We start from the raw sequence: 27,966 nt of genomic DNA, 5'->3' as shown, positions 1-27,966 counted from the left end.
CAAAGACATAAATAATTAGCAAACATGAGAATTTTTACATAAAACACTGAGATTAAGGGTGATTTTTTTCCTTTTAATTTCCAAAACTTCTGTAACTTGGTTACATAATCTTTATAAATTAAAAAAAGGAGCATCAGAAATCTTTTGATTTTGATTCACATACTGTATGTACCGAGGGCCTACACATAGTAGGCCCTGAAAAATATTTCTGTCATAGATGAACGGGTGAATGTCTCTTAGACATAAAACTCTGCTTCCAAGAGTTAAAAACACCCTACACATGTCACTCAACCCTCCTAGCTTCCCTGTGAGACAGGCAGTGTCGCTGTCCCAGAGACAGAGGGGCTGAGTCGCCTGCCACAAGCCACACACAGTTAGTGAAGAAGCAGAGCTAGAACCAGTGTCCACTCTGCATCCGGAGCCCCGGGCACCTCTCAGCTGTGCCCTCACCTCGCCTGTCTTACACGACTGACCATCACACCCCAGGACACTCACAGGCAGCCGGCAGCCCCGCGTGCACACATGTGAGAAGGGCATTCATTTTTTTTTTTTTAAAGAACGGAGGAAAAGGTCCACAGTCCTTGCTGGGCCAGACTTTACAGGACTCACTGGGCCAGAATGGCCAGGGGGAAGGACTTCACAGCGCAGACTCGGGAACAGTCACAAACCCAAATGCCTGTGTGCAGAGTAAGCCTGGATATGTGGGCCGTTTTCATCGGCTCTGTGTGTTGGCAATGTTTCTGTGCGAGACCAGAGAACAGAAACTCACTCTTACCCCTATCAGGTGGATCCGGGCAGGCACTTCTCCTTCCGTCACCCGGACAGCCTCATCAAACACGTTGGCGTTGGTCCGGGACAGCAGGGCCACCTGCCCCTTCGTGTCACCTCGAATGCCACCTTTTGGGAGAGAGCACAAACTCTAGGGCAAATCCAGATAAAGAGGGAAGCTAATCTGTGTAACAAATACGAGTAACTGAAAGCCTTACTCTGATGGTTGCCTCCAACCAAAGTCTTTTTTCTTACTCGCTTGCAGACATCCAAGATCGTAGCTCCCACATAGGCAATTTCCACACCAAACCTAAAACTCTGTGGGAGAACAACACAACGAAAGGAGTTAACACCCCCTGAAGAACGTGAGCGCATTGCTACCACCGCCAAGGCCTGGCCTCGCCAAACCCCACTGAGCATCTCTGACTCGCCCGACCTAGAATGGGTACTTGGAAATTCCCTACTGTAAACCGACTTACACAGAACCGGAGCTTGGCAAGCAAAGAATCACTATTCTAAGTTTTCAGAATGGCATTTTCTATCTTGAAACCTGAGAGTTACCTGCTTTTCTTTATCTCTTGCCCCCAAATCCAAACCTTGACAACCTTCCACCATGTTTTCTACAGTCGTTTTCTTACCACTGCTCCCAGCGCAGCTCAGAGACCCCTACCTCATGCCTCCCCAACTTGGCCTCCTTCCCTCTGCCAGTTGAATCTTTCCCTCACGTGTTCATCAAGCCCTGTGCCTCGCCACAAAAAGGAAGAGCACTCCACGAAGAAAAGGTGACGTGTGGACTTTCAGGACTCCTGCAGCCTGGACAGCCTTAGCCCCTTCATTCCCCGAGACCAGCAGCAAACTTTTCTTTTAAGCAAATCTACCGTTCTTCCCAAACTGCCTCTAACAAAGAAGCATATATTATACAGAAGATTAAGGGAGGAAGGGGGCCTCTCCCTGCCCCCCGAGGCTCCCTCAACATCGATTCAAACCCTACATAACCGGCCACGGGACTAATCACCATTTCCTGAGTGTTCCTTGCCCTCCCCCTGCCGTGCTGCATGGCAGTAACTTCTTAGCCTTCAAAACGAGGCCCGACACACTAATCCCTTGACCACTGTAGCTGGAAAGACACCATTCTTGCCCAAACTCGTGGTACTTATTGCCTTTTTCCATTCACTTATAACTTAAGGTAATGAAGTATTATGTACTTTGGTGAATATCAGTAACACAGCCTAAGGAAAGCAAGACTTTCAACAAACAGTACTTTGTTGCTATAGAACTATTCTAAGTGAGCCATAACTCAAATTATAAAGATCCACGAGTCCATACTGACACAAATAAATAAATGAATAAATAAATGGAAGAGAAGACACAAAATCTCCTTTGCAGAAGAATTCCAAATAATCTATGTAGACACTCCAACTCTTGTTCCCGAGTGAGCGCTGAGGGCAGTGACTTCCTTCCAAGGCACACAGTGTGGAGGGGTGGCAGTGGGAGTCACTTCACGGTGAAGAGACCTGCCAAGCACCACTTCAGCCAGGGGACCAAGACAACATCATCAGTTATAAATCGTGTTGACGGGGGACTTCCCTGGTGGCACAGTGGGTAAGGCTACACGCTCCCAATGCAGGGGGCCCAGATTCGATCCCTGGTTGGGGAACTAGATCCCATATGCATGCCGCAACTGAGAGTTCACATGCCACAACTAAGGAGCCCACCTGCCGCAACTAAGACCCAGTGCAACCAAATAAATAAATGCATTTTTTAAATAAATAAATAAATAAATAAACCACGTTGACAGTATGGGCCCCCAATACCTTGTAATGAAAATGGCAATTTTTCTTCCAAGGCCTTCCTCCCAAAACATCAGTGCAACCACCAGACAATCACCAATAGAGGGGTATCTGACAAAACACCTAACCAGTCCTCTTCAAGGTCCAAAAACAAGACAAGTGTGAGAAACCACAGAGCACAGGCAACAGGAGCCTAAGAAGACTTGACAACTGAATGCAGATGGGGTCACCTGAATAAGATCCTGGAACAGAAAAAGGACATTTGGTAAAAAGCCAAGGAAATCTGAATAAACTATGGACTTTAGTTTATAATAATGTATCCACGGTAGTTCATTAACTGCAGCAAATGTACCACACGAATATAAGACGTGAATAATAAAGGAAACTGAATGTAGGATGTGTAAGAACTTTCTATACTATCTTCTCAACTCTTCTATAAATCTGAAACTAAAAAACGTCTATTAAAAAAAATTCCTCTGGGGCTTCCCTGGTGGCGCAGTGGTTGAGAATCTGCCTGCCAATGCAGGGGATACGGGTTCGGGCCCTGGTCTGGGAAGATCCCACATACCGCAGAGCAACTGGGCCCGTGAGCCACAGCTGCTGAGCCTGCGCGTCTGGAGCCTGTGCTCCGCAACAAGAGAGGCCGCGACAGTGAAGAGGCCCGCGCACCGCGATGAAGAGTGGCCCCCGCTTGCCGCAACTGGAGGAAGCCCTCGCACAGAAACGAAGACCCAACACACCCAAAAATAAATAAATTAATTAAAAAAAAAAAAAAAAATTCCTCTGGGTTGACGCCACCCTAAGTCACTACAGCAAACAAGGGAAACTCCAGGAAATAAGGTCACTGAGTGGGCTACAGGGCCTCCTAGAAAAGAACAGAACACACTTCAGATGACGCTGGCATTTTCGCTGGCAGTCTCACATCCTCTTACTAGAAGTGAGTTTCTTAAATGCAGTGGTTTTCACACCTTTTAGTCTCAGGACTCCTCATACTTTAAAAAATTAGTGAGGACCCAAAGACGCTTTCATTTACGTGAGTTGTACTTACCTACAATTACCACATTAGCAACTTTAGTGCATTTCAATATAACAATAACCCCATTACATGATAACATACAGAACATATTTTTAAAACGGTATTTTCCAGGACTTCCCTGGTGGCGCAGTGGTTAAGAATCCACCTGTCAATGCAGGGGACACGGGTTCAAGCCCTGGTCTGGGAAGATCCCACATGCCTTGGAGCAACTAAGCCCATGCGCCACAACTACTGAGCCTGCACTCTAGAGCCTGCGAGCCACAACTACTGAGCCCACGGCGGCGCCCTAGAGCCCACACGCCGCAACTACTGAGCCCTCATGCTGCAACTACTGAAACCCGCATGCCAAGAGCCCGTGCTCCGCAACAAGAGAAGCCACCTCAATGAGAAGCCTGCACACCGCAACAAAGAGTAGCCCCCGCTCACCGCCAAATAGAGAAAGCCCGCGTGCAGCAACGAAGACCCGACGCAGCCAAAAAATAAAAAAAAAAATTTTTTTTAATGGTATTTTCCAAAACAAAAGTTAGAGAGGAGAGTGGCACTGTTTTTACATTTTTGCAAATGTCTTTAGTGCCCAGCTTAAGAGAAGAGAGCCAAATCTCAGAGCTGTCTGCATCCAGCCTGGTGTGACAGCCTCACAAAGATGAGTGCTGAAAAGGGGAGGAACATGTAACAGCCTTTCCAGACAATCAAGGCCCCAGGAGTTGCCATGCTCATGCTGGAAACAAGTTTTCCAAAATCTGGATTTCACTTGAAAGCAAGAATTTTATCTTCGGAAATACATATGTCAGCTGTTTTCCTTGAAGTCACAGCTCATAGCATGCATTTTTGAGAAAATGCCAAATCCCCAAGTCTGAATAACCAGAGTTGGTCCGTCAGCTGCTCATTCAAGCACAAACGAAAGAAGCAGCGGTGGAGCTCACAACACAATCACAAAAGTGCTCCTGGTCAGACAGCAGCACACTGCAGGGGCAGAAGGACTTCATCCTACTTCCCATTTCATCACACAGACCGTGAGAGAGACGGACTCAAGGGTCTGCAGTAATGAAATTAATCATTTTTCCTGTGCCATCCAGGATGTTCTTAGTAGGGACTTCCCTGGTGGTCCCGTGGGTAAGACTCTGCACCCCCAGTGCGGGGGGGCCAGGTTCGAACCCTGGTCAGGGAAGTAGATCCCTTATGCATGCCATAACTTAAGGGTTTGCGTGCTGCAACCAGAAGATCCCGTTTGCCGCAATGAAGATAATAAATAAAAATAAATATTAAAAAAAATAGTATTCTTAAAAAAAAAAGATGTTCTTAGTGAACTGCCTGCTTTCTTTTTTGACTCAGTGCCTTGCAGTGAAGAATAAGGCAACTGCTAGGACCGGCTGGTGCCAAAGCCGAGATTCTCAGCCACAGTCTCACCACTGACTTTGCATCATCAGGGCAAATGTCAACATAGTTGCAAGAGGCAGATAACTATTATGAAAACAGTTTTGACTTTGCAGACCCCCTGAGAACCACGGAGAGCCACTGCTTAGAGGCACGGATTTGCTACACACAGTGAGCCTCATGAAAAACCTCACACGGGGCCCGGCAAGTAGTCAACACTGGAGAACCAGGGTGGGGAGCCACAAGGCTTGCGTGCATATACGCGTCTGGGGACTGGGAAGCAAAGACAGCGCTTACCTGTGTGAGATAGAAGACGTGCGTGTGAGGGACTGTGAACAGAGCGTTGACTGCACCTCGGAAGGTATAGATCTGTTGGTGTGGGTCCCCCACGAAGATTTTCCCACATGGCTGAGACAGAACTATGTTCATGATCGCTGCGACCAAGAAGATGGAAAGTAAGGGCTCTGAAGCGACACCAACCCACGGAGCAAAAAGAAACCAAACTTAAGACAGAAAAGGATGAAAATGCTTGCACACTGGACAACAGAGTTATCTTTCCCTCCAGCATAGGTGCACTCAATCCAAAGAAATGATTTTATAACAAACAAAAGAAACAGCTTCTAACCCTACGAATGCAGATTATTTTTATTCCTGAATAAATTATTGAGTATCAGAAACCACATAGGCAAATATAAAATGAGGCAAGTTATCTTCTCTGATATTATAATTAAAGGCCCCAAAATGACCTACCAAGTCACACTATTTTCTATCAGCCACTGGAAAAATACACAACACAAATTGTTCACTCTAAATTGACTACCTTTTCCCCCGCCGCATGAGTTTCAACCCAATCATCTGGTGACCTAGGCTCAGCCAATATTTTAAGAATAGCGCAAGCAAAACATTTAGAGAAAATTAAGTCTCCTTTGGGTGAGGGGTGGGGGTGGAGAGACTAGTGCTGAAATCCAGTCAGACAGCAAAGGGTTTCTGAATGACTAAGCGTCACGCGCTCCTCCTCATGACAGACAAGAATCATCGACTTATGCACACACGTGTCCTCTTACACATTCACAACACTGTTGCTATGTGTTTGGGACTACTGGTGTCCTGAATGGTTTATCACCTGGGGTACAGTCCTGGGCCTCGTCCACAAAGATGGCGTCAAAAGAGGCCAGCAGAGGCTTGCTGAGCTGCCAGAGTTTCAAGTAGCCTACAAGAAGGGGCAGAAGAGTCAGAAATCGGAATGAGGCGGGTCCACGGCAGGGTTCAGGACCGGGCGCGTGCGTACCGTCGTGCGTCATATGGTAAGCCTCCTCCTTGCACTCGCCCAGCTTCCGCATGTTGTCCCAGAGTCGGCTCGCTTCGAGGACACCGTTCTAGAAAGCAAGTGACATGGTGATGTGAAGGTCATGACCCTGAAATCAGGAGTTCATGTCCATGTGCAGGGGTCAAAGCAAAGGCCCCAGCTCACGGTGAACGGCAGCCCCTCCCTGACCTCCCCCGGCTCCACGAGGGCCTCGTGTCAACGTCAGGAGCCCAGATGGGCAAAAGCCAGGGGCTGGACCACACCCAGTGGTAGAGCATCGCTCGGGGAGCACAGCATCTGATGAACCAAGAAAGGCTGGATGATTCCTCTAGATTTATGACTTACAGTTAATTCATAAAAAGTGTGGTCAGGGCTTCCCTGGTGGCACAGTGGTTGAGAATCTGCCTGCCAATGCAGGGGACACAGGTTCAAGCCCTGGTCTGGGAAGATCCCACATGCCGCGGAGCAACTAGGCCCGTGAGCCACAACTACTGAGCCTGCGCATCTGGAGCCTGTGCTCCGCAACAAGAGAGGCCGCGATAGTGAGAGGCCCGCGCATCGCGATGAAGAGTGGCCCCCGCTTGCCGCAACTAGAGAAAGCCCTCGCACAGAAACGAGGACCCAACACAGCCAAAAATAAATAATAAATAAATAATAAATAGATTTTTAAAAAAAGTGTGGTCAATGACTGAAAAGACTTGATAAAAATTAGAAAAGAGAAACACATCTTTAGACCCTGGACCAGCAGACCCCATGACGAGCTCTTATAAACCCTGGGCGGGAGCCCCATCTGTGAAATGGAGGACCAGGCTGAGGACTAAGCAAGATGAGCGCTCTTCACAGAAAACCCTGTACACTTCGCAGCCAGCACGACCGGCCTAGGGTCTCCCCTCCACCTCTACCTCCTGCCAGCAGCTCTAAAGACATCAAAGACCAGAACAAGCCGGCACCGTGTCGAGCCCTTGTTCCTCCCGAGCCCTAACTCCAAAGGGACTGAGACACTCACCAGCTTCTCGCTCTGCTCGACCATGACTCTCTGTCCCTGGCTGTTCTTACACCAGATGGGCACGTGGTCGATCGTCAGCTCGTCATCAGCCGAGGCAAAGAAGTTTTCCAGAGTCTTACATACTAGCTTGGCCCTTATGAAGCCACCCTTCCCTTCAGCGAGGACAGAGTTGACCATGAAGGGTGTTAACTTGAAGAGATTCAACTTCTTCTTCAATTGGTACCTGCAACGCACGTCCCAAAGGCACAGGGTTGGCTTTTGTGGCAACTCGGGATTTAGTGTCTCCCCCAGGCCTGCCCCCTTCTCTCCGATGACACCACCAGCTCACTGGAAATGGCACAAACACGTGACGAAAAAAAGCCAGAGGAGCTGAGTGAGGTCCTCGTAGGATTGGAAAGGGCTCCGTTACGCTTTCCAGAATTCACATCTAATAACCCAGGAGATGAAGCGGCTCACAGCAGATACCACTATTCCAGGGTGTGGACCAGACTCCAGGAGGCCCCAGGGCGGACCCTCGAAGCTCCCTGAAACTTTCTCGTCCAAAGGGACGCGGCTCAGAGGCCCTGGGTGCCTGGAACAAGTGCCCCTCAGCCCCGTCTTCTTCCCTCCAGCTTCTGAGGAAAGCCTGAACGGGTCAACCAGACTGGTGATGCCCTGAACTTTAGGCAAGTCACTCTGACCTTCTGTGCCTCAGTTCCAGAGACATGAGAATGCCTCCCTCAGTGAGATAGTGTTATGCTTCCCTTAGTAACAGTATATCTCTATGGGGTGGAAGTATAAATTACTCAATCTATGACCATATTCCCTGCCTGTAAGTGAAGATAAAGCACTAAGTTTTCTCCGAGTCACTGTGGTGTACTGACTGCAACGTGAGAGCAGTAACTGGACGTAATGGCAACAGTGGCACCACGATGCTCACTTGCGCCCGATGTGTCCGTAGGCCATGGAGTGGAAGGTCTTGCAGATGACATTGCTGGGGAAGACGAGCTCGGCCTGCTTGGCGATGCTCTTGTTGAAGGTCACGTACAGAAACCTGCTCTCGGACCACTTCTCAGCGTACTTGACCAGGGTGGAGGTCTTCCCAGTGCCTGGGGAAGCCAAGAGCAAGGGAGGTGACCCTCTGACCAGGAATAATGGTTCCCACAGATGCCATAATCGGGTCCCACCCATGCCTATCTCCCCGCTTGCCTGCAACCAGACAGTGGCAAGTTCTCCCGTACTGACGAAAACTAAAAACGGTGCCGTGAAGGGAGCAGCAGACTCAAGACAGAGCCACCTGGGTTGGGGTTGCAGCCCCTGCAGCTCTAGAGAGGGGCCAGTTCTGTCTGCTCCTCAGCCTGTGTGGGTAACACTGACCTCATAGGGTGTGCAGGATAATTACCCAGGTACCCAGCAGAAGAACTCATAAACGGTAGCTATGCTGGCCTAGGCACCATTCATGCTTCGAAAGCAAGAGCGTGAAAATGAGATTCAAGGATCCTTCCAACCCGTTCTGAACTATCCTATCTGCCCCTCCTCCCCGCCTTTCATTCAGTTATTCAGTTAGTCAACTGTCACCCACTGAACAAGTATTTCCTGAGCACCTACTGCACATCCAGCCCTACGCTAGGCACTGGGAGCATGTCACAAACACAAAGCAAGGTTCCTGCATTACAATCTAGTTGGGAATAAAACACCAACAGAGTTGGAACAATTGGAACAACAAAAAAAAAAGAGAATAATGATGATACAGTAGAGTGAAAAAGAATATGGATCTGGAAACAAAAAAGAAAATCTCGCCTATAAAAGAAGAAAAATAGCACCTCCTTTCCTACCTACCAGGGCTGTTTGAAGATCAACAGATCAATGACATAGTGTGGAGGTGCTAACAGAAGGTGCGTGTTGGCTATTCTTCTTATGTAATCAGGCACCACACAGTTAATACAGATTAGTCACAGTGAGAGTTCAGAATCACGGAGGTCTCAAAGGGCTGAGGAAGCCTCCACCAAGAAGACACAGAAGTGACAGGGGTCAACATCAGATAGCAGAGAGATAGGGGGAGTAGGGGGTGGAGAGGGGAGGGGAAAAGGCACATTTCTGGAGAGAAAGAGATCCAGCTTTGAATTCTACCTCCACCATGTATTTGCTCATTTAATCTGGACCACATCATTTTAATTTCCCTGAGTTTTAAAACCTCATACATAAAATGAACCAGAAATTCCCTGGCCATCCACACTTCCACCACGGGGTGGGTGTGGGTTCAATCCCTGGGGAATTAGGATCCTGCATGCCACGCAGTGCAGCCCAAAAATAAATAAATAAACCAACCTCACAGAATGTTAGGATTAGCACAGGGCAGACATTTAATAAAGTGGCTGTTGTTTTTAGTAGGATATTTAGGCAGAAAAGAAGCGGGAAGGCATTCCAGGTAGAGAAAATAGTATGAGCAAAGGTTCAAAAAGCAACCAAGTACTTTAAGAGCCAGGAAGCACAATTAGCTGACTGAGGAATGTATGTTAGAACCAAAAGGTAGGAGGCCCTTCTAGACTTCACCCTATAGAAATCAAGGAGCTCCTGACACTGTCTGAATAGGGGATTCACATGACCTGCCACCCCATGAGCAATCAGTGTCTGAGCAGATATGACGATACATAATAGGCTGGATCAATCCCAGTGGCATCTACTCCACAAACAAACTCCTATGGACCATTTGTTCACCAGGAACTCCAGTGTGGATGCCCCCCCGGAGTGGTAAGAAAAAGCAATTTATTCCTTGGCAACTGCTTTTTAGATGATTTAATTGCAGCAGTTCAATAACAGATTAAGGTTAAGATATTCTGGGAGGTGGCGGGTAAGGTGGTAAGAGGCATGCCAGGAATGGCAGCCCCCTTACCTGCAAATGCCATAATTTTTACCACCTGGAGAGGTTCCATCTTATGGCTTAGGATCAGCTGTTGTTCATGTGTCAGCTGGATGGTTGTTTTCTTGCTGTAATCATTACAGAAAAGAAATTAGGAAAAGAATAAGGAATTGAAAAGATCAGGTGATGGACTGTCAAAAATGAGACAGGAAACCAAATGGGATGAATAAAATTTAACCAGAAAAAAGGGGAGGGCCGCCCCCCCTTAGGGTGATTAAAATGTTCTAAAACTGGGTTATGATGGTGGTTGCACACTCAGTAAATCTACGAAAAATTACTGAATTATACAATTAAAATGGGTGAATTTTATGTAATGTAAATTATAACTCAATAAAGTGGTTAAAACAAAACACCTTTTCCTCTTTAAGTACGAGAGTCAGGAATCAAAGACGACAACACACACACACCCTTACAGACATACCCTGGCCAGACCGATGGTTCCTCTTTGACTTCTGTGGCCTGAGCACAGGAATTCTCCTGAAGATACAGGCAATAGAAAATGTTGTAGTGAATCCTAACAGGAAAAAAGCAGATTAGAGATTTTCAAATTCAGTCACAATCTGTATCTTATTTTTCCTCAGATGTTTTTTAGACTCCTAACCATTGCTAAAAATAAAATATACACCACCATTTTATGAAAAAAAGGGAAGAAAAGGGTTTAAATATACCTAGAGCTGAGCTATATTTACCTGCACCATTGGTGGTAAATATCTGGAGAGCACGGTTCTGGGAGAGATGCCTGGCTGCGGTGGGCAGAGGCAAAGGAGATAGACCAGGACGTGCTCTTTGGGGAACAAAATGTAGCCACGTATGAACACAGAAGGCTCTGTCCACTCCAGGCTCAACAGCCCTGAAGGGAGACACTGTCTCGGGGACGGCGTACGACCCCACGGCACCTCACGTTCACAGAGCCCGCTTGCCTGCACCGCTGCCCTCAAACCTCACGGAGAACCTGGCGGAGCAGTGGGTGGTGGGGCTCGCCCAGCGGTAACGCAGGGAAGGGGCAGGGCGGGGACCAGTTACCGGTTGCTGATGTTGATCCCTTTCTCCCGCATGGCGTAGAGCAGCACGGCAATGCAGTACAGGGTCTCGGTGATGTCTGGCATGGTCACTGTGGAGCTGGGCCGCCGGAGGCAGAAGAGCAGCTGCTGGATGTCATTGACGCTGCTGGACAGGAGGACGATGGCCGCCACCAAAGCCCACACGTTGACACCCTGAGGAGGGAGGTGGACAGGACGGGAGACGAGACCCCAAACACAACCGGTAAGAATCACATGGGACAGCCGGTGAAGAAAGCCAGGTTTAGGGTTCGTGTACCTTCCTCAGACCGTCTAAACGGAGCGCAAACTTCCCGAATGACATTTGGGAAACACCGGGAATGTCTCCTTTTACCCTGGATTCCTTCTTTCTCATCATTTTTGGGTTTGAGTTCTTAAGTTTTCTTTGATTAAGTAACATTTATAAAGTACTTAATGCAAGACCCTGCACAGACGTGATCCTCCTGCCTGCTCACCAGCCCACCCCAACCCCGCCAGGTCAGTGTGAGCTCTCAGGTCCAGACACTCAAGTCAAACAAGCTCACTATTAAATGGGTGCCCACCTGGGAGGCACAAAAATTGGGGGATCCAAAAAAGACAGCAGTCTTTAGGGGGAAATCAAGACTGACAATTCAATGGCATTAAGATGTTAATTTACTACTTACTTTATATTATTATTACTTAATACTTATTAAATATTAAGTTAACTAAATATTAAATTATTGAAAATTTATTATTATGGACACAGTATGCTCCATTTATTAATGTCTAAGAAAATGTTCACTAACATGGAAATATCAATAATAGACATACAGGGACTTCCCTGGTGGCTCAGTGGTTAAGACTCCACGCTCCCAATGCAGGGGGCCCGGGTTCGATCCCTGATCAAGGAACTAGATCCCACATGCATGCCGCAACTAAGAGTTTGTAAGCCACAACTAAGGAGCTGGCAAGCCGCAACTAAGGAGCCCGCCTGCCACAACTAAGACCCAGCACAACCAAATAAAAAAAAATAAGAATAATAATAATGGACATATAAGTATATAACTATCATTCTTAACTTTACTGCAAGCCTCCCTGTTAAAAATGCATCCACAAAAAGCAAAGTTCCACACACCTTTCACTACAACCATACTGGGAAACAAATCTCACTCCATCGACAATCACTTCACTAAAGATGGACAGAGAAATGCACATGGCTGGATTTCCAACCCTCGACTGGCTGCAGAATGAGGCTGAGGTTGCATGTGGCTTCCAAAACAAAATTTAAGAAGAATCGCGGGCTTCCCTGGTGGCGCAGTGGTTGAGAATCTGCCTGCCAATGCAGGAGACACGGGTTCGAGCCCTGGTCTGGGAAGATCCCACATGCCGCGGAGCAACTAGGCCCGTGAGTCACAACTACTGAGCCTGCGCGTCTGGAGCCCATGCTCCGCAAAAGAGAGGCCGCGACAGTGAGAGGCCCGCGCACCGCGATGAAGAGTGGCCCCCGCTTGCCGCAACTAGAGAAAGCCCTCGCACAGAAACGAAGACCCAACACAGCCAAAAATAAATAAATAAATAAATAAATAAAATTTTTAAAGAAAAAAAAAAAAAAAAAAAGAAGAATCGCTATCCAGATGAGAAGCCACAAGACAAAGGAAACTGGGGACTATTTCCAGCTTCTCATTAACTCACTGTGTGTCAGTACAAAACCCTTCTTTTCTCTGGTTCTTTCAAATAACCCAAGGTGTCAACAATACAATGGGCTGCCTTGTAAAGAGATCCTTACTAATCAAAGTGTGTAGAGGCTGGATGACCATCCTTTGTTGGGACTGCTCAACAGAATGGGAAATTGGATGAAATACTTTTTAAAATTCCTTCCAAATTAAAGAATCTGTAACAATGTAGCCTTTTATTTCTCTATGGGACCAATGACAAGATTAAGGCTTCAAAGCAAAGGCTGAAGGAAGATTTTGAAAATAAATCTGAAATAACCTTCAACCAAACTTGATCACCAATACACTTTCTTCCAAAGAGAAAACGTGTCGCCTCCCCAACCCTCCCCTCCCTGCAGCCTCTTCACGTACGGCAGGGGCAGCGTAGAGATCGGGGAGGTGTTGGCGCACGCAGGCCTCTGCCTCGGGGAGGAGGAGGTGATCCCTCAGACTCCACAACGCCCGTCCAGGGTCCACACTCGGGGAGCACTTAGTGGTGGCTGTGTAGCTGTAAGACATTCACAGCAGCGTCCATGGGATAGGTGATCCATTAAGTGCTGATTTCTGGGAAAGGACTTTGGAAACCGACTTCCTCCCAGGAAACAGGGACTCACCGGATGAGGTTCAGCACACACAGGTCTGACTCCTTCTCTATGCCATAGCTCGAGAGGATGCCGTCCACTTTGCTGACTGCTTGCTCTTCATTCATCAGGTATTGGTGATACAGCTTTTTCCAAGGAATGAACTAGACAGTTTAAAAAATCCAAAACAACATGCAGGCAAGGGCTATTAGAGAACTGATCAGGCCACAAACATATAGATAATCGTTTGAAAAACAATCATAGTCTACAATTCAAAAGCTGGGCAAATAGGGTAGAAACATTACACAAATTTTAGTTGGAAACTAGGAGAAGGGGGGGGGGGGTCCTCGGCTTCGGTTCCAACATTAACTTCTTACAGAATCTGGGAAGAGCTAGTGCTTCAATTTCCCTATCTGAAATAGTGTGCTGTCCCTTTTGGGACACTAATGGCTCAGAGCTTCAGCGAGGATTAAATAACATGAGAGTTGTGGCTATACTAAGATTAGACAAAATAGACTTTAAGTCAAAAGTTATTAGAAGAGGGACTTTCCTGGTGGTCCAGTGGTGAAGAATCCGCCTTCCAATGTAGGGGACACAGGTCCGATCCCTGGCCGGGGAACTAAGATCCCACATGCCACAGGGCAACTAAGCCCACGTGCCACAACTACTGAGCTCGCGCACTTCAACTAGAGCCTGCATGCTGCAAACTACAGAGCCCACGTGCCCTGGAGCCCACGCCACAACTAGAGAAGAGAAAACCTGCACACCACAACTAGAGAGAAGCCCGCGTGCCGCAACAAAGAGCCCGCGCACCACATCGAGCGCTGCAATGAAGATCCTGCATGCCTCAATGAAGACCCGACGCAGCCGAATGAATAACTTAAAAAAATTATTAGAAGAGACAAAGAATATTACTTGATGATAAAAGGGTCAATTCACCAAGAAAATATAACAATTATAAATATACATGTACCAAATATCAGAGCTCCTAAATCTAGGAAGGAAACACTGACAGAATTGAAGAGAAAAACAGACAGCAACACAATAACAGGAGACTTCTATACTCCATTTTCAAGAATGGACAGAACAAACAACACTGGACCGAACAGACATATACTGAACACTCCGTCCAGCAACAGTAGAATATACAATCTTCTCAAGTACACACAGAACATTCTCCAGGAAAGATCACGTACAAGAACACAAAACAAGTAAGTCTTAACATATTTTAAAAGACTGAAATTATAGAAAGTATGTTTTTCAATCACTATAGAATGAAACTAGAAATCAGTAGCAGAAATCAAACTGGAAAACCCACAAATATGTGGAAATTAAACAACACACTTAAAACAACCAATGGGTCAAAAAGGAAATCACAAAGAAATTAGAAAATACCTTGAGACAAATGAAAACAAAAATACAGCATACCAAAACGTATGGAATGAAGTGCAAGCAGGCCTAAAAGTTAAGTTGATAGTTATAAAAACTTACATTAAAGAAGAAGGAAGATCTGGATTTCCCTAGTGGCGCAGTGGTTAAGAATCCGCCTGCCAATGCAGGGGACACGGGTTCGAGCCCTGGTCCAGGAAGATCCCACAGGCCGCGGAGCAACTAAGCCCATGTGTCACAACTACTTATCCTGTGCTCTAGAGACTGCGAGCCACAACTATTGAGCCCACATGCCTAGAGCCCATGCTCTGCAACAAAAGAAGCCACCACAATGAGAAGCCTGCACACCACAATGAAGAGTAGTCCCCACTCACCACAACTAGAGAAAGCCCACGTGCAGCAATGAAGACCCAACACAGCCAAAAATAAAATAATTTTTTAAAAATATTTTTAAAAAATGAAGACAGATCACAAATCAATAACCTAACTTTACACCTAAAGGAACTATAAAAAGAACAAACTAAACCCAAAGCTAGCAGGAGGGAGGAAATAATAAAGACTAAAGAGCAGAGATAAATGAAATAGAGAATAGAAAAATAGGGGAAAAAAACCAATAAAACTGTTTTTGTTTTTGTTTTTTTTTTTAACAAGATCAACAAAATCGACAACCCTTAGATATATTTTGGAAAAAGAGAAGATTCAAATAACTGAAATCAGAAATGAGAGGGGAACATTACAACTGATGTCACAGAAATAAGAAGCCTTATAAGAATACTATGACCAATTGCAGGTCAACCAACTGGATACACTAGAAGAAATGGATAAATTCCTAGGAACACACAACCTACAAAGACTAAATGATGAAGAAACAGAAAATCGGAACAGACCAATAATAAGTAAAGAGATTGAATCGGTAATCAAAAGCCTCCCAAAAAAAAAAAAAAAAAAAAAAAAGCCTCCCAAAAAGTTAAGAGTCCAGGACCAGACTGCTTCATTGAAAAATTCTACTGAACATTTAAAGAACTAACATCAATCCCCCTCAAACTCTTCGAAAAAACTGAAGAGGAGGGAGCACTTCCAGACTTATTCTGAGGCCAGCATAACCTTATACCAAAGCCAGACAAAGACACTACAAGAAATAAAAAGAAAATGAGAGCTGTGACAAGGTCACTGAAAATAACCACGTCATTGCTGGTGATGATAAAAACTGCATTATTCTAACATTTCAAGAGATAAGGATAAGCTGGGATATCTTCCCAAAATCTTCTCGAGCAGAATGGAGGGAAACCTCATCTATCCCCAGTTCATGTCAGAGAGATCTCAATTAAATGGGTAGAAATACTGACCCAAAACAGAGTTCACAACTAAAAACAGAAAGATACTTCTTAGAAAGTAGGAGACAAGACCCCAGGCAAAGAATGGAACAAGAGCGATGTGAAATTTCCTCCAAAATCTTTTGGGCTTGGAAGAGAAATGTACTAAGTTTTGATATATCCACCTTTCCCTCCATCTCCAAGGTTTTAAACTTCAATGCATTTGAAGAATAAGTTAAACTCTCTACCTCTGGTTTATTCCCAATGTCCGGTCTAAGGGACGTACAAGCTAAGCAGAACATTCTACCAGCCCTCAGGCTTACTGGAGACCTGAACCTGGGAAGTATAATGACACAACAAAGGGAAGGGCAGGGCGCAGGATAATGGTATCAGGAAATCCTTTCTGAGATCACAGGCTGCCCCTGTGTCATCTTCAAAAGGTACTCTTGTGACTAAACGCAACACTCATTTACTAATCACCTACTATATGTAGAACATTGTGAGACACAGTGCCGAATGCAAAAACAAACAGGACAACCAGCCCTCTAGCAGTGCGCTAATAATTTAAAGGGAGGAAGAAGGCTCTCTAAGACCATAACAGAACATGATAAGCTTGAACAGAGGTATAAATCACTATAGTAGCACAAGGAAGAGAGTGAGAGAGTGATTTCAATGGGATGGAATGGGAAAGCGTTAGTCTAAGAGGGCAGCCTTGAAGAGGAAAGACATCAACAGAGCTATGAGGGGCCCTTTCGGTTGGCTGGGGGAAGTGGGGTGCAGATTAGACCAACATAAGGAAAGTACTGTGCAGTCCACAGTTGGGAAGCAGAACATCATTGGTTGTGGACAGAATACAGGGATGGACTGGAATGAAGTCAGCAATGAGCCTGGAATAATGAGGCGGGACACACACAGAAGGTCCCAGGTGCCTCCGGGAGACTGGGATTTGATTCTGGAGGCAAATGGACACCAACATTTCTGAAGAAACGTCACTGTCAGGAGTATGCATTAAGTGAAGCGAATCCATGAACTTTTAGAGAAAACATGAGAGAGCGAAAAGCACTTTCCGTACCAGTGGATCACTGATTATCTCCCTCCAAAAGTGGCACACCAAGCTCAGATTCCAGTAGAGGTCTTCCATGGGGAGGAAAGCAAAGATGTGCCTCAGGACCTCGCTGGGCAGGCTGCAGATGTGGCTCTGGGGTTCCTGGCAGGGCGAGGTCCCAAGAAGCCCATAGTAAGAGTCAGGAACAGGATCAGGACCAAGGTCCTCCACCTCCTGGCTGGATTCTCCAGGCTGCGCAGAGAACCACGACACACCGTCCTCTGCTTCCTGTCTGCCTTCCCTGGGCCGTGTGCGCGACAGGGAGAGATGATGCCGTGGGGTCTTCCTAGAAACCCCATCCCACTGACTGGTCCCTGTGGCTTGATTCCTCTCGTCCTCGAAGGACCGAGACCGCTTCCCTGACGAGCGTGGCCATGCTGCTCCATCACCTCCCTGAGGCAGGGCGCAGTGGCCTTCTGCAGCAAAAACCATCTCGTCCTCCGAGTCCTTAGAGCTGTCCTGGCCCACAGAACTGCTTTTGGCCATGTCATTGGTGCACCGCTGCTGGCCAGCGAGGAAGAATTCAGGGTTGTATCCCGGGCATCCTTGACCTGGACAGAGAACCCAAACAAGGTGAACGAGAAGTGAATAATGACTGACGACCCGTTGCTGGCCCAAATAAGACAAACTAATTTTCAATTATCTATTTTAATAGAGGAAAGAGACAAGGATGTATTTTATTGGTCAACTGATTATATAAATAGCTTAATCCAAAAAATATTTGTATCGGGCTCTATCATACAGTCATACACATTTGGAAAGAGACAGAGACCAGTCTTTGGATGGTGTGAGGACCACACTACACCTTGCAATATATACAAACTGAATACCTGAACGGACAGGAGTACACGAATGCTCACATTCACACATCTGCTCATAAAATTCACCTCTCCTGGCTTGTTCTTACCATTAAAAAAAAATAATCTAAATTTGCGTAAGTAGAAAGGAAAATGCTTTAGATTGTCAGGATACAGTAAAACCCACTCTTCTCATTTGACAGTTAAAACCCTTTCAATTGATTTTTATTTCCTCCTGTGAAACTGACACATTATTTAAAATACAAAAATCAGAATTTTCTTCCTATTTTTAGAGTGGTATCCAATCTAGTCTATACATTCATTCAATAGGTATTTACTAAGCACCTATGATTTGGAAACAAATATAAACTGTATGTAAATCATATAATAAAACAGTATATATAGTCCCTGACCTCACAGACTTTTCAGGCACTCAGAGGAATCCAACTGGTGATTTCACACATCACCACGGCATTTTTAAATTCCTATAAATTATTGTAAAATGCCAATGACGTATTTAAACACCTTATCAATATACAACAAAATATATGGTACCTTCCTGAAATGGCTGTAGCCAGAATTCTCACTTTAAAAATTAAGAGAGTGGATCAACTATACTTCAATAAAACTTTTTTTAAAAAGTAAATAAAACAAATTAAAAGTTTTAAAAATTGAAAGTAAAAAAAGAGTGGAACAAAACTACGTTTAGCTTTTAACAGGATATAAAACTTACTACTTTTTTCTATGTTAGAAAAAAATTATAACTGCTTCTGGGGCAATGTGATAGAAACCCAAGTTTTGAAGTCAATAGGCCAGGGTTAAATTCTGATGTTTTCTAATTGTGGAGTTAATTACACCAATATTTATGAAGAGCTACCACCTGCTCAGTGCTAGGACTCCACGCTGAAACACACATGCTGACAAGTCTTTATCAGTAAAGAACTCACAACACAGAGGAGAAGTTGACTTATACACACAAAACAGACAAAATATTAAACACTATATAACCACCGAGTTTAAAACTGCCTCATACAATTGGTTACAGTGGTTCCAAAAAGTGGTAAACAGAGACTACAATCACATCACAAGAATTGAAGATGACTAGTGAGATCTGAGTTGGATTCTGAAATGAGATATATCACAGGGAAATAAGGCAATCTGGATTATACAAACAGGTATTAATGAAAGTGGGAATTCACTTAGCACTAGATGGGTCATAAGGAAAACAAGCTGCCAGAAGTAGAGCCTGCATGTAATAATGTCAGGGGATTGAGCCTGAGTCCCTAATAGTAACAGGGAACATACCACACTGGAGGTTCTTGAGAGTGGCAGTGACATTACAGAAAATGGTACTCAGGAACATTATTTGATATTCGAGCTGATATGGAAAAAATAAAGTCTGAAGGCAAGGAGAGGGTTATTGCAGCAGCCCAGGTACGAGGTGACAGAGGGCACAATCTACCGTAAAAGCACTGAGTGAGGGGACATTTGGGAGAAAAAGAGTGATACGGTGGACCTAGTGATGGACTGGACAAAGAGGACTGCTGAAGAGTCAGGAAATCACGACGGTTCCAGAATGGAATCGTGGTGATGCTGGGACGTGTTCCCTACCACGTTATAGTTAAGCCAGCTAGTGGAATTCACTCAGCCGTGCTTTTCTGGGGCTTTCACCAACCACTATGATAGGATGGAATTTTCACAGAAAACTCACAAATAGTGAAAAAGTGTCAAACTATTGCAACAGAACCACAAGATCACAGTAGCAGTATTTACAAATACCGGGAGATATTCAAAGGCCACACACACTACAGATTCTGAAACGCAAGGTATTTTGGGGGAAGACATACCTCTAGTCCCTCTTTTGGTTCTGGGTCTAGGATAGAGACCGTGGTTCGGGTCTCTGTTTGTCCATCTTTGACCGAAGGGCTGGGTCACGGCCAAGTGACTCCGAGCCAGATGTTGGCAGTCGACGGCTGTAAGATGCTTCCGCTTAAACCGTCTCACTGTTTTGTATCAACAGGCAGAAGAAATGGGACACTTGTTAGTTATCACCAATTCTACAAGCTAGCCAGCAAGTTAACCTTTTCAGGAATACAGTGGCTGTGGGCCACCCCAGCCAGCCCTTTCCCTCTTCCCCATATTCCCATCAACTTTCAGTCATTTTATAGTTTCTTTGCATCTCTTCCTTAGGATTTGAGAATCCTAAAATAAGATCCTAAAATAACCTTCTTTTCCACCTATCATACTTTGTAGAAGCCCTGATCATGAAATGCTCATTCAAAAAGAAGTTGCCACTAATGGATAAATGGAGATCTGGTAACTTTTCCTTGACTTTAGCCAGGCCATTTACACTACCATAATAACCATAAATATTTTAAGAGTTGGCTATAGCTTTTCAAAAACAAACTCATGCATCGTCCCCTGTATACACCAGCTTCCCCAAGTCTGAGAAGCAGAAGGCACTAAGCGGACAGTCACAGTAGATTTCCCACCCCCACTGTACGCCTCTCCCCATGCACCCCACCCCACCCCGTGCACCCCTCTCGGCCCCGAGAGCATCTCAGCATCGGGCACTGATGTAAGAGGACAGGAGCAAGGGCCCCAAGTAGAAGAGAATCGAGCCCACTTTTCAGCATCTTCAGAGGAGGAAATTACATATTCTCCCTCAGCAAAACACTACAGCAGTGACTGTGCCTAGAATTCTGTCTCGAGAGTATTGAAATATTTTTGTTTATATTAGTCATTTTTCTGCCAGGTATTTTTTCATTCCTATTTCTGCATTTTATCGCATGTAAGATCTAACTACCTCCTTATGGCATTAAATAGAACAGTTACACTACTGTACAACAGAATAGTTACACTTAAAAAAAAAAAGACAAGACAAGAACAGATACAAGAGAATTAAAGTGACCCTTTAGGGACTCCCCTGGTGGCGCAGTGGTTAAGAATCACCTGCCAATGCAGGGGAGATGGTTTTGATCCCTGGTCCGGGAAGATCCCACATGCCGCGGAACACCTAAGCCTACGCGCCACAACTACTGACCCTGCACTCCAGAGCCCGTGAGCCACAACTACTGAGCCCATGTGCCACAACTACTGAAGCCCACATGCCTAGAGCCTGTGCTCCGCAGCAACAGAAGCCACCGAAATGAGAAGCCCGTGCACCGCAACGAAGAGTAGCCCCTGCTCGCCACAACTAGAGAAAGCCCGTGCACAGCAACGAAGATCCAACGCAGCCAAAAATAAATAACATAAAAATTTTTAAAAAATAAAAATAAAAACGTGACCCTTTACAGGAGATGGGCAACAGAGAAATCAGTTCCTGCCAGTACCGTATTTTCACAGCTGCTAAAAATACTCCAGTAAACTGTAGTATCAAATGCCAGAATCTCACTCAACATTTCCCGTAAGCCTGAAAACGTCTGAAACCAAGACACCACTGAGTATATCTGATACAGTTTATAATCTTAATAACTCCCCTCAGCCCTTAGCTTCTTCAGAAATGATCCTTCCAAATTTCAGTTTATTCTTTCAAGGTTTAATGTAAGTTTAAAAAAACTTCATGGATATTTCGAGACTTTTTTTTTTTTTTTTTTTTTTAGAAATTCACGTTCTTTTATTTATTTATTTATTTATTTATGACTGTGTTGAGTCTTCGTTTCTGCGCGAGGGCTCTCTCTAGTTGCGGCAAGTGGGGACCACTCTTCATCGCGGTGCGCGGGCCTCTCACCATCGCGGCCTCTCTTGTTGCAGAGCACAGGCTCCAGACGCGCAGGCTCAGCCATTGTGGCTCACGGGCCCAGTTGCTCCGTGGCATGTAGGATCTTCCCAGACCAGGGCTCGAACCCGTGTCCCCTGCATTGGCAGGCAGCTTCTCAACCACTGCGCCACCAGGGAAGCCCCGAGACTTTTTAAAAATTACTTCTACACACAGAAATAGTTCTACAGGCCCCTCTGAAAGAACGCTAGAGACCTTTTCACTACATGAATTCAGAGTTAAGATGCAGTGGTATAACTGTTAAGTCATGAAGAAGTACTTAAAAATATGCTCAGCCGGGCTTCCCTCGTGGCGCAGTGGTTGAGAATCTGCCTGCTGATGCAGGGGACACGGGTTCGAGCCCTGGTCCAGGAAGATCCCACATGCCGTGGAGCAGCTAAGCCCGTGTGCCACAACTACTGAGGCTGTGCTCTGGAGCCCATGAGCCACAACTACTGAAGCCTACGCGCCTGGAGCCCGTGCTCCACAACAAGAGAAGCCACTGCAATGAGAAGCCCGTGCACTGCAACAAAGAGTGGCCCCCGCTTGCCGCAACTAAAAGCCCGCATGCAGCAACGAGGACCCAATGCAGCCAAAAATAAATAAATAAATTTATTTTTTTTTAAAATGCTCAGCCGGATAAAAGCAGTGTCACATAGTGAGGGGACAGTGGACTTAAAAGGAAAAAAACAGGGTGTGAGCCCTAAGCTGGCCACATAGTGGCCGGAGGACCCCTGGTCACTTAGCCTCTCTAAGACTCAGGGGTGTTACAATGATTAAATGAGAAAACACACTCCAAAAGACTTGTTAAACTATAAAACCCTACACAAATATACACATCTGCTTATTCTGTGAAACAAAGCTTAGATGTGACTGATTCGCATAAAACATTGAAATAACTTTCAAATTATAAAGATGTCACCTGATGGCAAGACATGAAGTGTATCAGCAGTCCAATTACAGCCTATTCTGTATTACTGAAAATACCTTTTAAAAAGCCAAGGGACTTCCCTGGTGGCGCAGTGGTTGGAAATCCACCTGCCGGTGCAGGGGACACAGGTTCGAGCCCTGGTCCGGGAAGATCCCACATGCCGCGGAGCAACTAAGCCCGAGCGCCACAACTACTGAGCCTGCGCTCTAGAGCCCGCAAGCCACAACTACTGAAGCCCGTGTGCCACAACTACTGAAGCCCGCGCGCCTAGAGCCTGTGCTCTGCAACAAGAGAAGCCACCACAATGAGAAGCCTGCGCCCCGCAACAAAGAGTAGCCCCCGCTCACTGCAACTAGAGAAAGCCCGCGTGCAGCAGAGAAGACCCAATGCAGCCAAAAATTAAATAAATAAATTTATAAAAAAAAACAATAAATTTGAAATTTTTCCATATTAAAAAAAAAGCTTGAAGTCTGATTACTCTTTTTAAAAATAAGACACGAAAGTTTACCTCTTCTGCTCAAAATCCTTCATATTACAAAGCCAACAACCTAATTGCTATTTTTTCTGAATGGGGACCTCTGGGCTGACTGGCAGAAGAGATAAGAAAGCTACAATGGGCCTTGCAGAACAGAGTTGGCCCTTGGGATCCGTGAGTTCCGCACCTGCGAGTTCCACCAACCACAGATGAAAAACACCAACACGACCTGTGGTTGGCTGAATCCGCGGATGTGGGATCCGCAGGTCCCTGTCCACAGGGTGGACTCTAAGGGGCCTGAGCCCTCTCGGATTTCGGTGCCACAGGGGGTCCTGGAACGAATTCCCTGCAGAAACCCTGGAATGACTATACTGACGAATCCTGGCCCCTAATTCAGGTGCTCCAAACACACTTGGGTCAACTACAGGAGCAGTTGAAGAATTCCAGCCAATAAACCCACTAACCCTGTAGATCCCAGATATGAGACTGATCTCTGCTTTCTCTTCAAACATTCCCAACTGTTTCAAAGATGGCAAATACAGTGTCCAGAATTAAAACTGGAGACAGTCTAGAAAAATTATCAACAGAGAATATCTTATTTAAAGAAGGTTCCATAGATAAAATCACAAAGGAATAAGATTAACAATATCAAACCCTCAAATTCATATGACCCAGGACCTTGGTGTTGGCACAGACCTGCAGGAAGTGTTCTGCTTCCAGAGTCCTGGTACATCCCAGAGCGGTCCTGCACGAAGCCATCACAGAGCAAAGGCTAGCAGCTGGGTGCAGAGGTGCCCACACTGGGCCATCTGGCCTCTGGGTACCAGCACAGCCGCCTACACTGTCCACCTGGAATGGTCCCCGCAGCCCTGACTGCTCATATGGGAAGCAGAGCTAACACTTTTACGTTCTTACTTTTCTGACTCCAGTGAGAGGTCAGAAACCGAGACTATTCTTTCTGCCTCTCAGGTCTCTGAAAGATGAAGCGCTGTGACTCACTGCACAGGGAGCTGGGGCCCCCGCACCTGTCTCCAGAGTTAACAAGGCACTTAAGTCAAAGGCCGTGTGATGCGCTCGGATCCGGAGCTGGGAGACTTCCTCCCTAACAGCCTTGGTTCCCTTCTCATCACAACAAGGACCCTGACAAGCTGCCATGCGGAGTTCACACCACGGTCATGTGGTTTGAACCAGACAAGACACATGAAAGTACCTAGCGACACCCATGCAGAGGCTGACAAAGCCCAGCAGCTCAGAATTACACGTGGACCACACCGTGCTGAGTCTCCTAAAAGATGCCTACATTTTAACAGCACCAACGTTCTTGTGAAGTTATTTAAAATTACTACAGTAAAGTTCTAACCACCTTCTGTTCTTGTTAATATACTTCTAAACCAGCAGTTCAAATATAACTTTATCCCAATAAAGATGCTCAAATGCTACTTCTTGCTTCCCTGGGTCCCCAAACCTCGTGCTGCTCCTCCGTCCTCTGAAGAGCAGGTGCCCTTTGCATTGCTCTCCAAGAGCACGTATTATTAGAAGCTGCTCGCGTTTCTTCAAGAAGCAAACCTAAAGTGGTCGGTGAGGAACGTGCACCGTTAAAGGGATGGAGGGAGATGACAACCAAACTACGTGAGGCCCCAGAGGCCCAGCGGAATTGTCTCCAGGCCACAGTGGGTATCTGTACCCTTGGAGACCCTACCACAGTGACTAATAGAAATGTGTCACATCCCTCAGATGTGACGATAGAAAAACACTGGGAAAGTATGAAAACCATTTGTCAAACAGAATTTTGCTCATTCCCACGCTGCTTTTTCTGTGATGGTCATCTCACAGAGAGACGCCTCACCGGACCGCAGGAGCAGTTCCCAGCCTTGCATCTCAGTCTGAAGTGGCAATCACCTGGATTGTGGCCCTCTGCCAATCACCGATCTCTTCACCTTGATGATGATCTGTCCCGCCCACCCCCGCCCCGAGTCAGGCACACTGCTGGAGATTAGACTCTCCTCAGCCCCCGTGGAACGATCATCACTAAACCTGTATGAGACCACCAGCCCTGAAAAGGCAGGGAACATGTCTCATCAGCTTCTTCCTCAAAGCACTTAGCACGACACTGTGCAAATAACAGTTACTCCAACGCTTATTGAATGAGAAGTACGTGCTATGACTCAATTCTGTTGTAATTCGCCTAGCTTCATTTTGTCATCTTCTTGATTGCAAGACAATTTAAAAAACAAGTCACACAAAGCAGAATGGAGTGCTCCTGGTTTCGTGGTGAAGACTGTCAGTCCCCTTCCTCCTTGGCACATGGCTGGTCCACACTTCCCCATCGCGCTGGTAGCTAGAGGCCCCACAGAATGTGCATAGAGGGATGTGCGCCTCTTCCAGGCCTGGCCCATAAAAGCCTCTCCTGCTCCTTCCTCCGTCCTCTGCTCCCATCCAGAGAAGGGAAAGGTGACCCCAGGGAATCTTAGAGGCCACACATTCGAAAAGGAAGACCCTCCAGCAGCCTGGGTCCTTGGATAACTGCTTTAAAGAGCACCACTCCTCCCACACAATGCTCACACACACACACACACACACACACACACAAACTGCAACCACCCGAGGCTGTTATGGGATTGAGAAATGAGTTTGGATTGTGAGGTCATTACACGTTTGGATCTGTTTGTTACTGCGGTCACACCTACCCTAACCATTCTAGGATCATTTGAAATTGACACCAAGTCACTTCCCTTCTTCCCCTACCTTTGTTAATCATAATTTATACCAAAAGGCCTGCAGGACTTCCCTGGTGGCACAGTGGTTAAGAATCCGCCTGCCAGTGCAGGGGACCCGGGTCTGGTCCCTGGTCTGGGAAGATCCCAAATGCCACAGAGCAACTAAGCCTGTGCGCCACAGCTACTGAGCCTGCGTTCTAGAGCCCGCAAGCCACAACTACTGAGCCCACGTGCCACAACTACTGAAGCCTGCGCGCCTAGAGGGCGTGCTCCACAACAAAAGAAGCCACCGCAAGGAGAAGCCCACACACCACAATGAAGAGTAGCCCCTGCTCGCCACAACTAGAGAAAAGCCTGTGCACAGCAACGAAGACCCAACACAGCCAAAAATAAATTTAATTAATTAATTAAAACAAACACACAAAAAGGCCTCCAAAATGTACAGGTTACAGACCTAAATGGACAAGCTGAAGATAATAAGTGCCTACAATTCCTGGAAGGAAAGTTTAAAAAACCACTTAAAAAAAAAAAATCAAGATAACTCACCAGCACAGGTGCCTGACTGGAGATACAGCTCATACCAAGAACCCAGCTGGGTGGTTTTGCTAATCTAGAGAAACCCAACCTCATCCTGTTAGCTCCCCACAAGCCTCCCGCCCTTCTCGGAGGGGCTCCGTGCAGATCAAGCGGACACCCTCCTGTTTCTGGCGAGACAGCAGAGGTGCCCACAGCTGGCCCATCGTTACCAGGAGCAGGTACATCACAGGCCAAACTGCGCCCTCAGAGAACTAAAAGCCCAATCTGAGCAACATGAACGGTGTTGGTCCCCAACTCCAGTGCGACAGAAAGTATTCATTCAACCCAGGCAGCACTCTGTAGTAATAAAACCACCCTGTATGTCTCTGAGAGACCTGCAACAATTATCTGTACAACTATATTTAATATAAGTTATTTACATACAAATTATTACTATTACTATAGTATGGTTTTTTTTAATTTATTTATTTAATTTATTTATTTATTTATTTGGCTGCATTGGGTCTTCGTTGCTGCATGCGGGCTTTCTCTAGTTGCGGCAAGCGGGGGCTACTCTTCATTGCGGTGCGCGGGCTTCTCATTACGGTGGCTTCTCTTGTTGCGGAGCATGGGCTCTAGGCGTGCAGGCTTCAGCAGTTGTGGCTCATGGGCTCTAGGCGTGCAGGCTTCAGCAGTTGTGGCGCACGGGCTTAGTTGCTCTGCGGCATATGGGATTTTCCCAGAGCAGGGCTCGAACCTGTGTCCCCTGCATTGGCAGGCGGACTCCTCACCACTGCACCACCAGGTTAAGTCCCTATAGTATGTTTTATTAACGTCTTCTTAATCGTTGTTTAAGCATGTATTAACATGTCTTCTGGGGCTTCCCTGGTGGCGCAGTGGTTGAGAATCCGCCTGCCAATGCAGGGGACACGGGTTCGAGCCCTGGTCTGGGAAGATCCCACATGCCGCGGAGCAACTGGGCCCGTGAGCCACAACTACTGAGCCTGCGCGTCTGGAGCCTGTGCTCCGCAACAAGGGAGGCCGCGATAGTGAGAGGCCCGCGCACCGCGATGAAGAGTGGCCCCCGCTCGCCGCAACTAGAGGAAGCCCTCGCACAGAAACGAAGACACAACACAGCCAAAATAAATAAATAAATAATTAATTAATTAAAGGTGCTAATAATTTAAAAAAAAAAACAGAAAAAAAAACATGTCTTCTGCCCCTAGACTGAAAGCTTTATAGTCTGTTGGGACGTGCAAGGCACTCAGCCCCAGCACCCGACACTCACCGTTCCATAAATATTAATGAACAGAATGCATTAAAAGAACAAATGCACAACTACGGCACTTCCCTCTGAAGAAGATGAGGTTGTCTTCTTTGGCTTTGAAATCCTACACTATGTTATAGGTCCAACGTGCTTCACAGCTTTTGGAAGTTCTTTCACGTACTCTCATCTGATCCTTGCACAATCCTGC

The 27,966-nt window shown here is 46.2% G+C and overlaps 1 protein-coding gene across 1 annotated transcript in view; it reads right to left on the bottom strand.

The window, feature by feature from the left end:
- The window catches only part of FBH1 (F-box DNA helicase 1), a 47,232-nt gene that overhangs the window by 15,753 nt on the left and 3,513 nt on the right, over nucleotides 1-27,966 (bottom strand). The window contains exons 2-15 of the mRNA XM_068559895.1: nucleotides 19,943-20,098; nucleotides 17,266-17,849; nucleotides 13,525-13,655; nucleotides 13,283-13,418; nucleotides 11,203-11,393; nucleotides 10,601-10,693; nucleotides 10,153-10,247; nucleotides 8,200-8,368; nucleotides 7,281-7,503; nucleotides 6,257-6,344; nucleotides 6,092-6,178; nucleotides 5,266-5,402; nucleotides 987-1,086; nucleotides 776-897 (exon numbers count right to left, since the gene is read on the bottom strand). Of these exons, the coding sequence (XP_068415996.1) occupies nucleotides 776-897; nucleotides 987-1,086; nucleotides 5,266-5,402; nucleotides 6,092-6,178; nucleotides 6,257-6,344; nucleotides 7,281-7,503; nucleotides 8,200-8,368; nucleotides 10,153-10,247; nucleotides 10,601-10,693; nucleotides 11,203-11,393; nucleotides 13,283-13,418; nucleotides 13,525-13,655; nucleotides 17,266-17,849; nucleotides 19,943-20,098 (2,312 nt within the window). The remainder of the gene's footprint in view (nucleotides 1-775; nucleotides 898-986; nucleotides 1,087-5,265; nucleotides 5,403-6,091; nucleotides 6,179-6,256; nucleotides 6,345-7,280; nucleotides 7,504-8,199; nucleotides 8,369-10,152; nucleotides 10,248-10,600; nucleotides 10,694-11,202; nucleotides 11,394-13,282; nucleotides 13,419-13,524; nucleotides 13,656-17,265; nucleotides 17,850-19,942; nucleotides 20,099-27,966) is intronic.

Source organism: Eschrichtius robustus, chromosome 1, assembly GCF_028021215.1.
Source record: "Eschrichtius robustus isolate mEscRob2 chromosome 1, mEscRob2.pri, whole genome shotgun sequence".
In the NCBI taxonomy this organism is placed as follows: domain Eukaryota; kingdom Metazoa; phylum Chordata; class Mammalia; order Artiodactyla; family Eschrichtiidae; genus Eschrichtius; species Eschrichtius robustus.
This window is presented reverse-complemented; position numbering and strand designations above follow the sequence as displayed.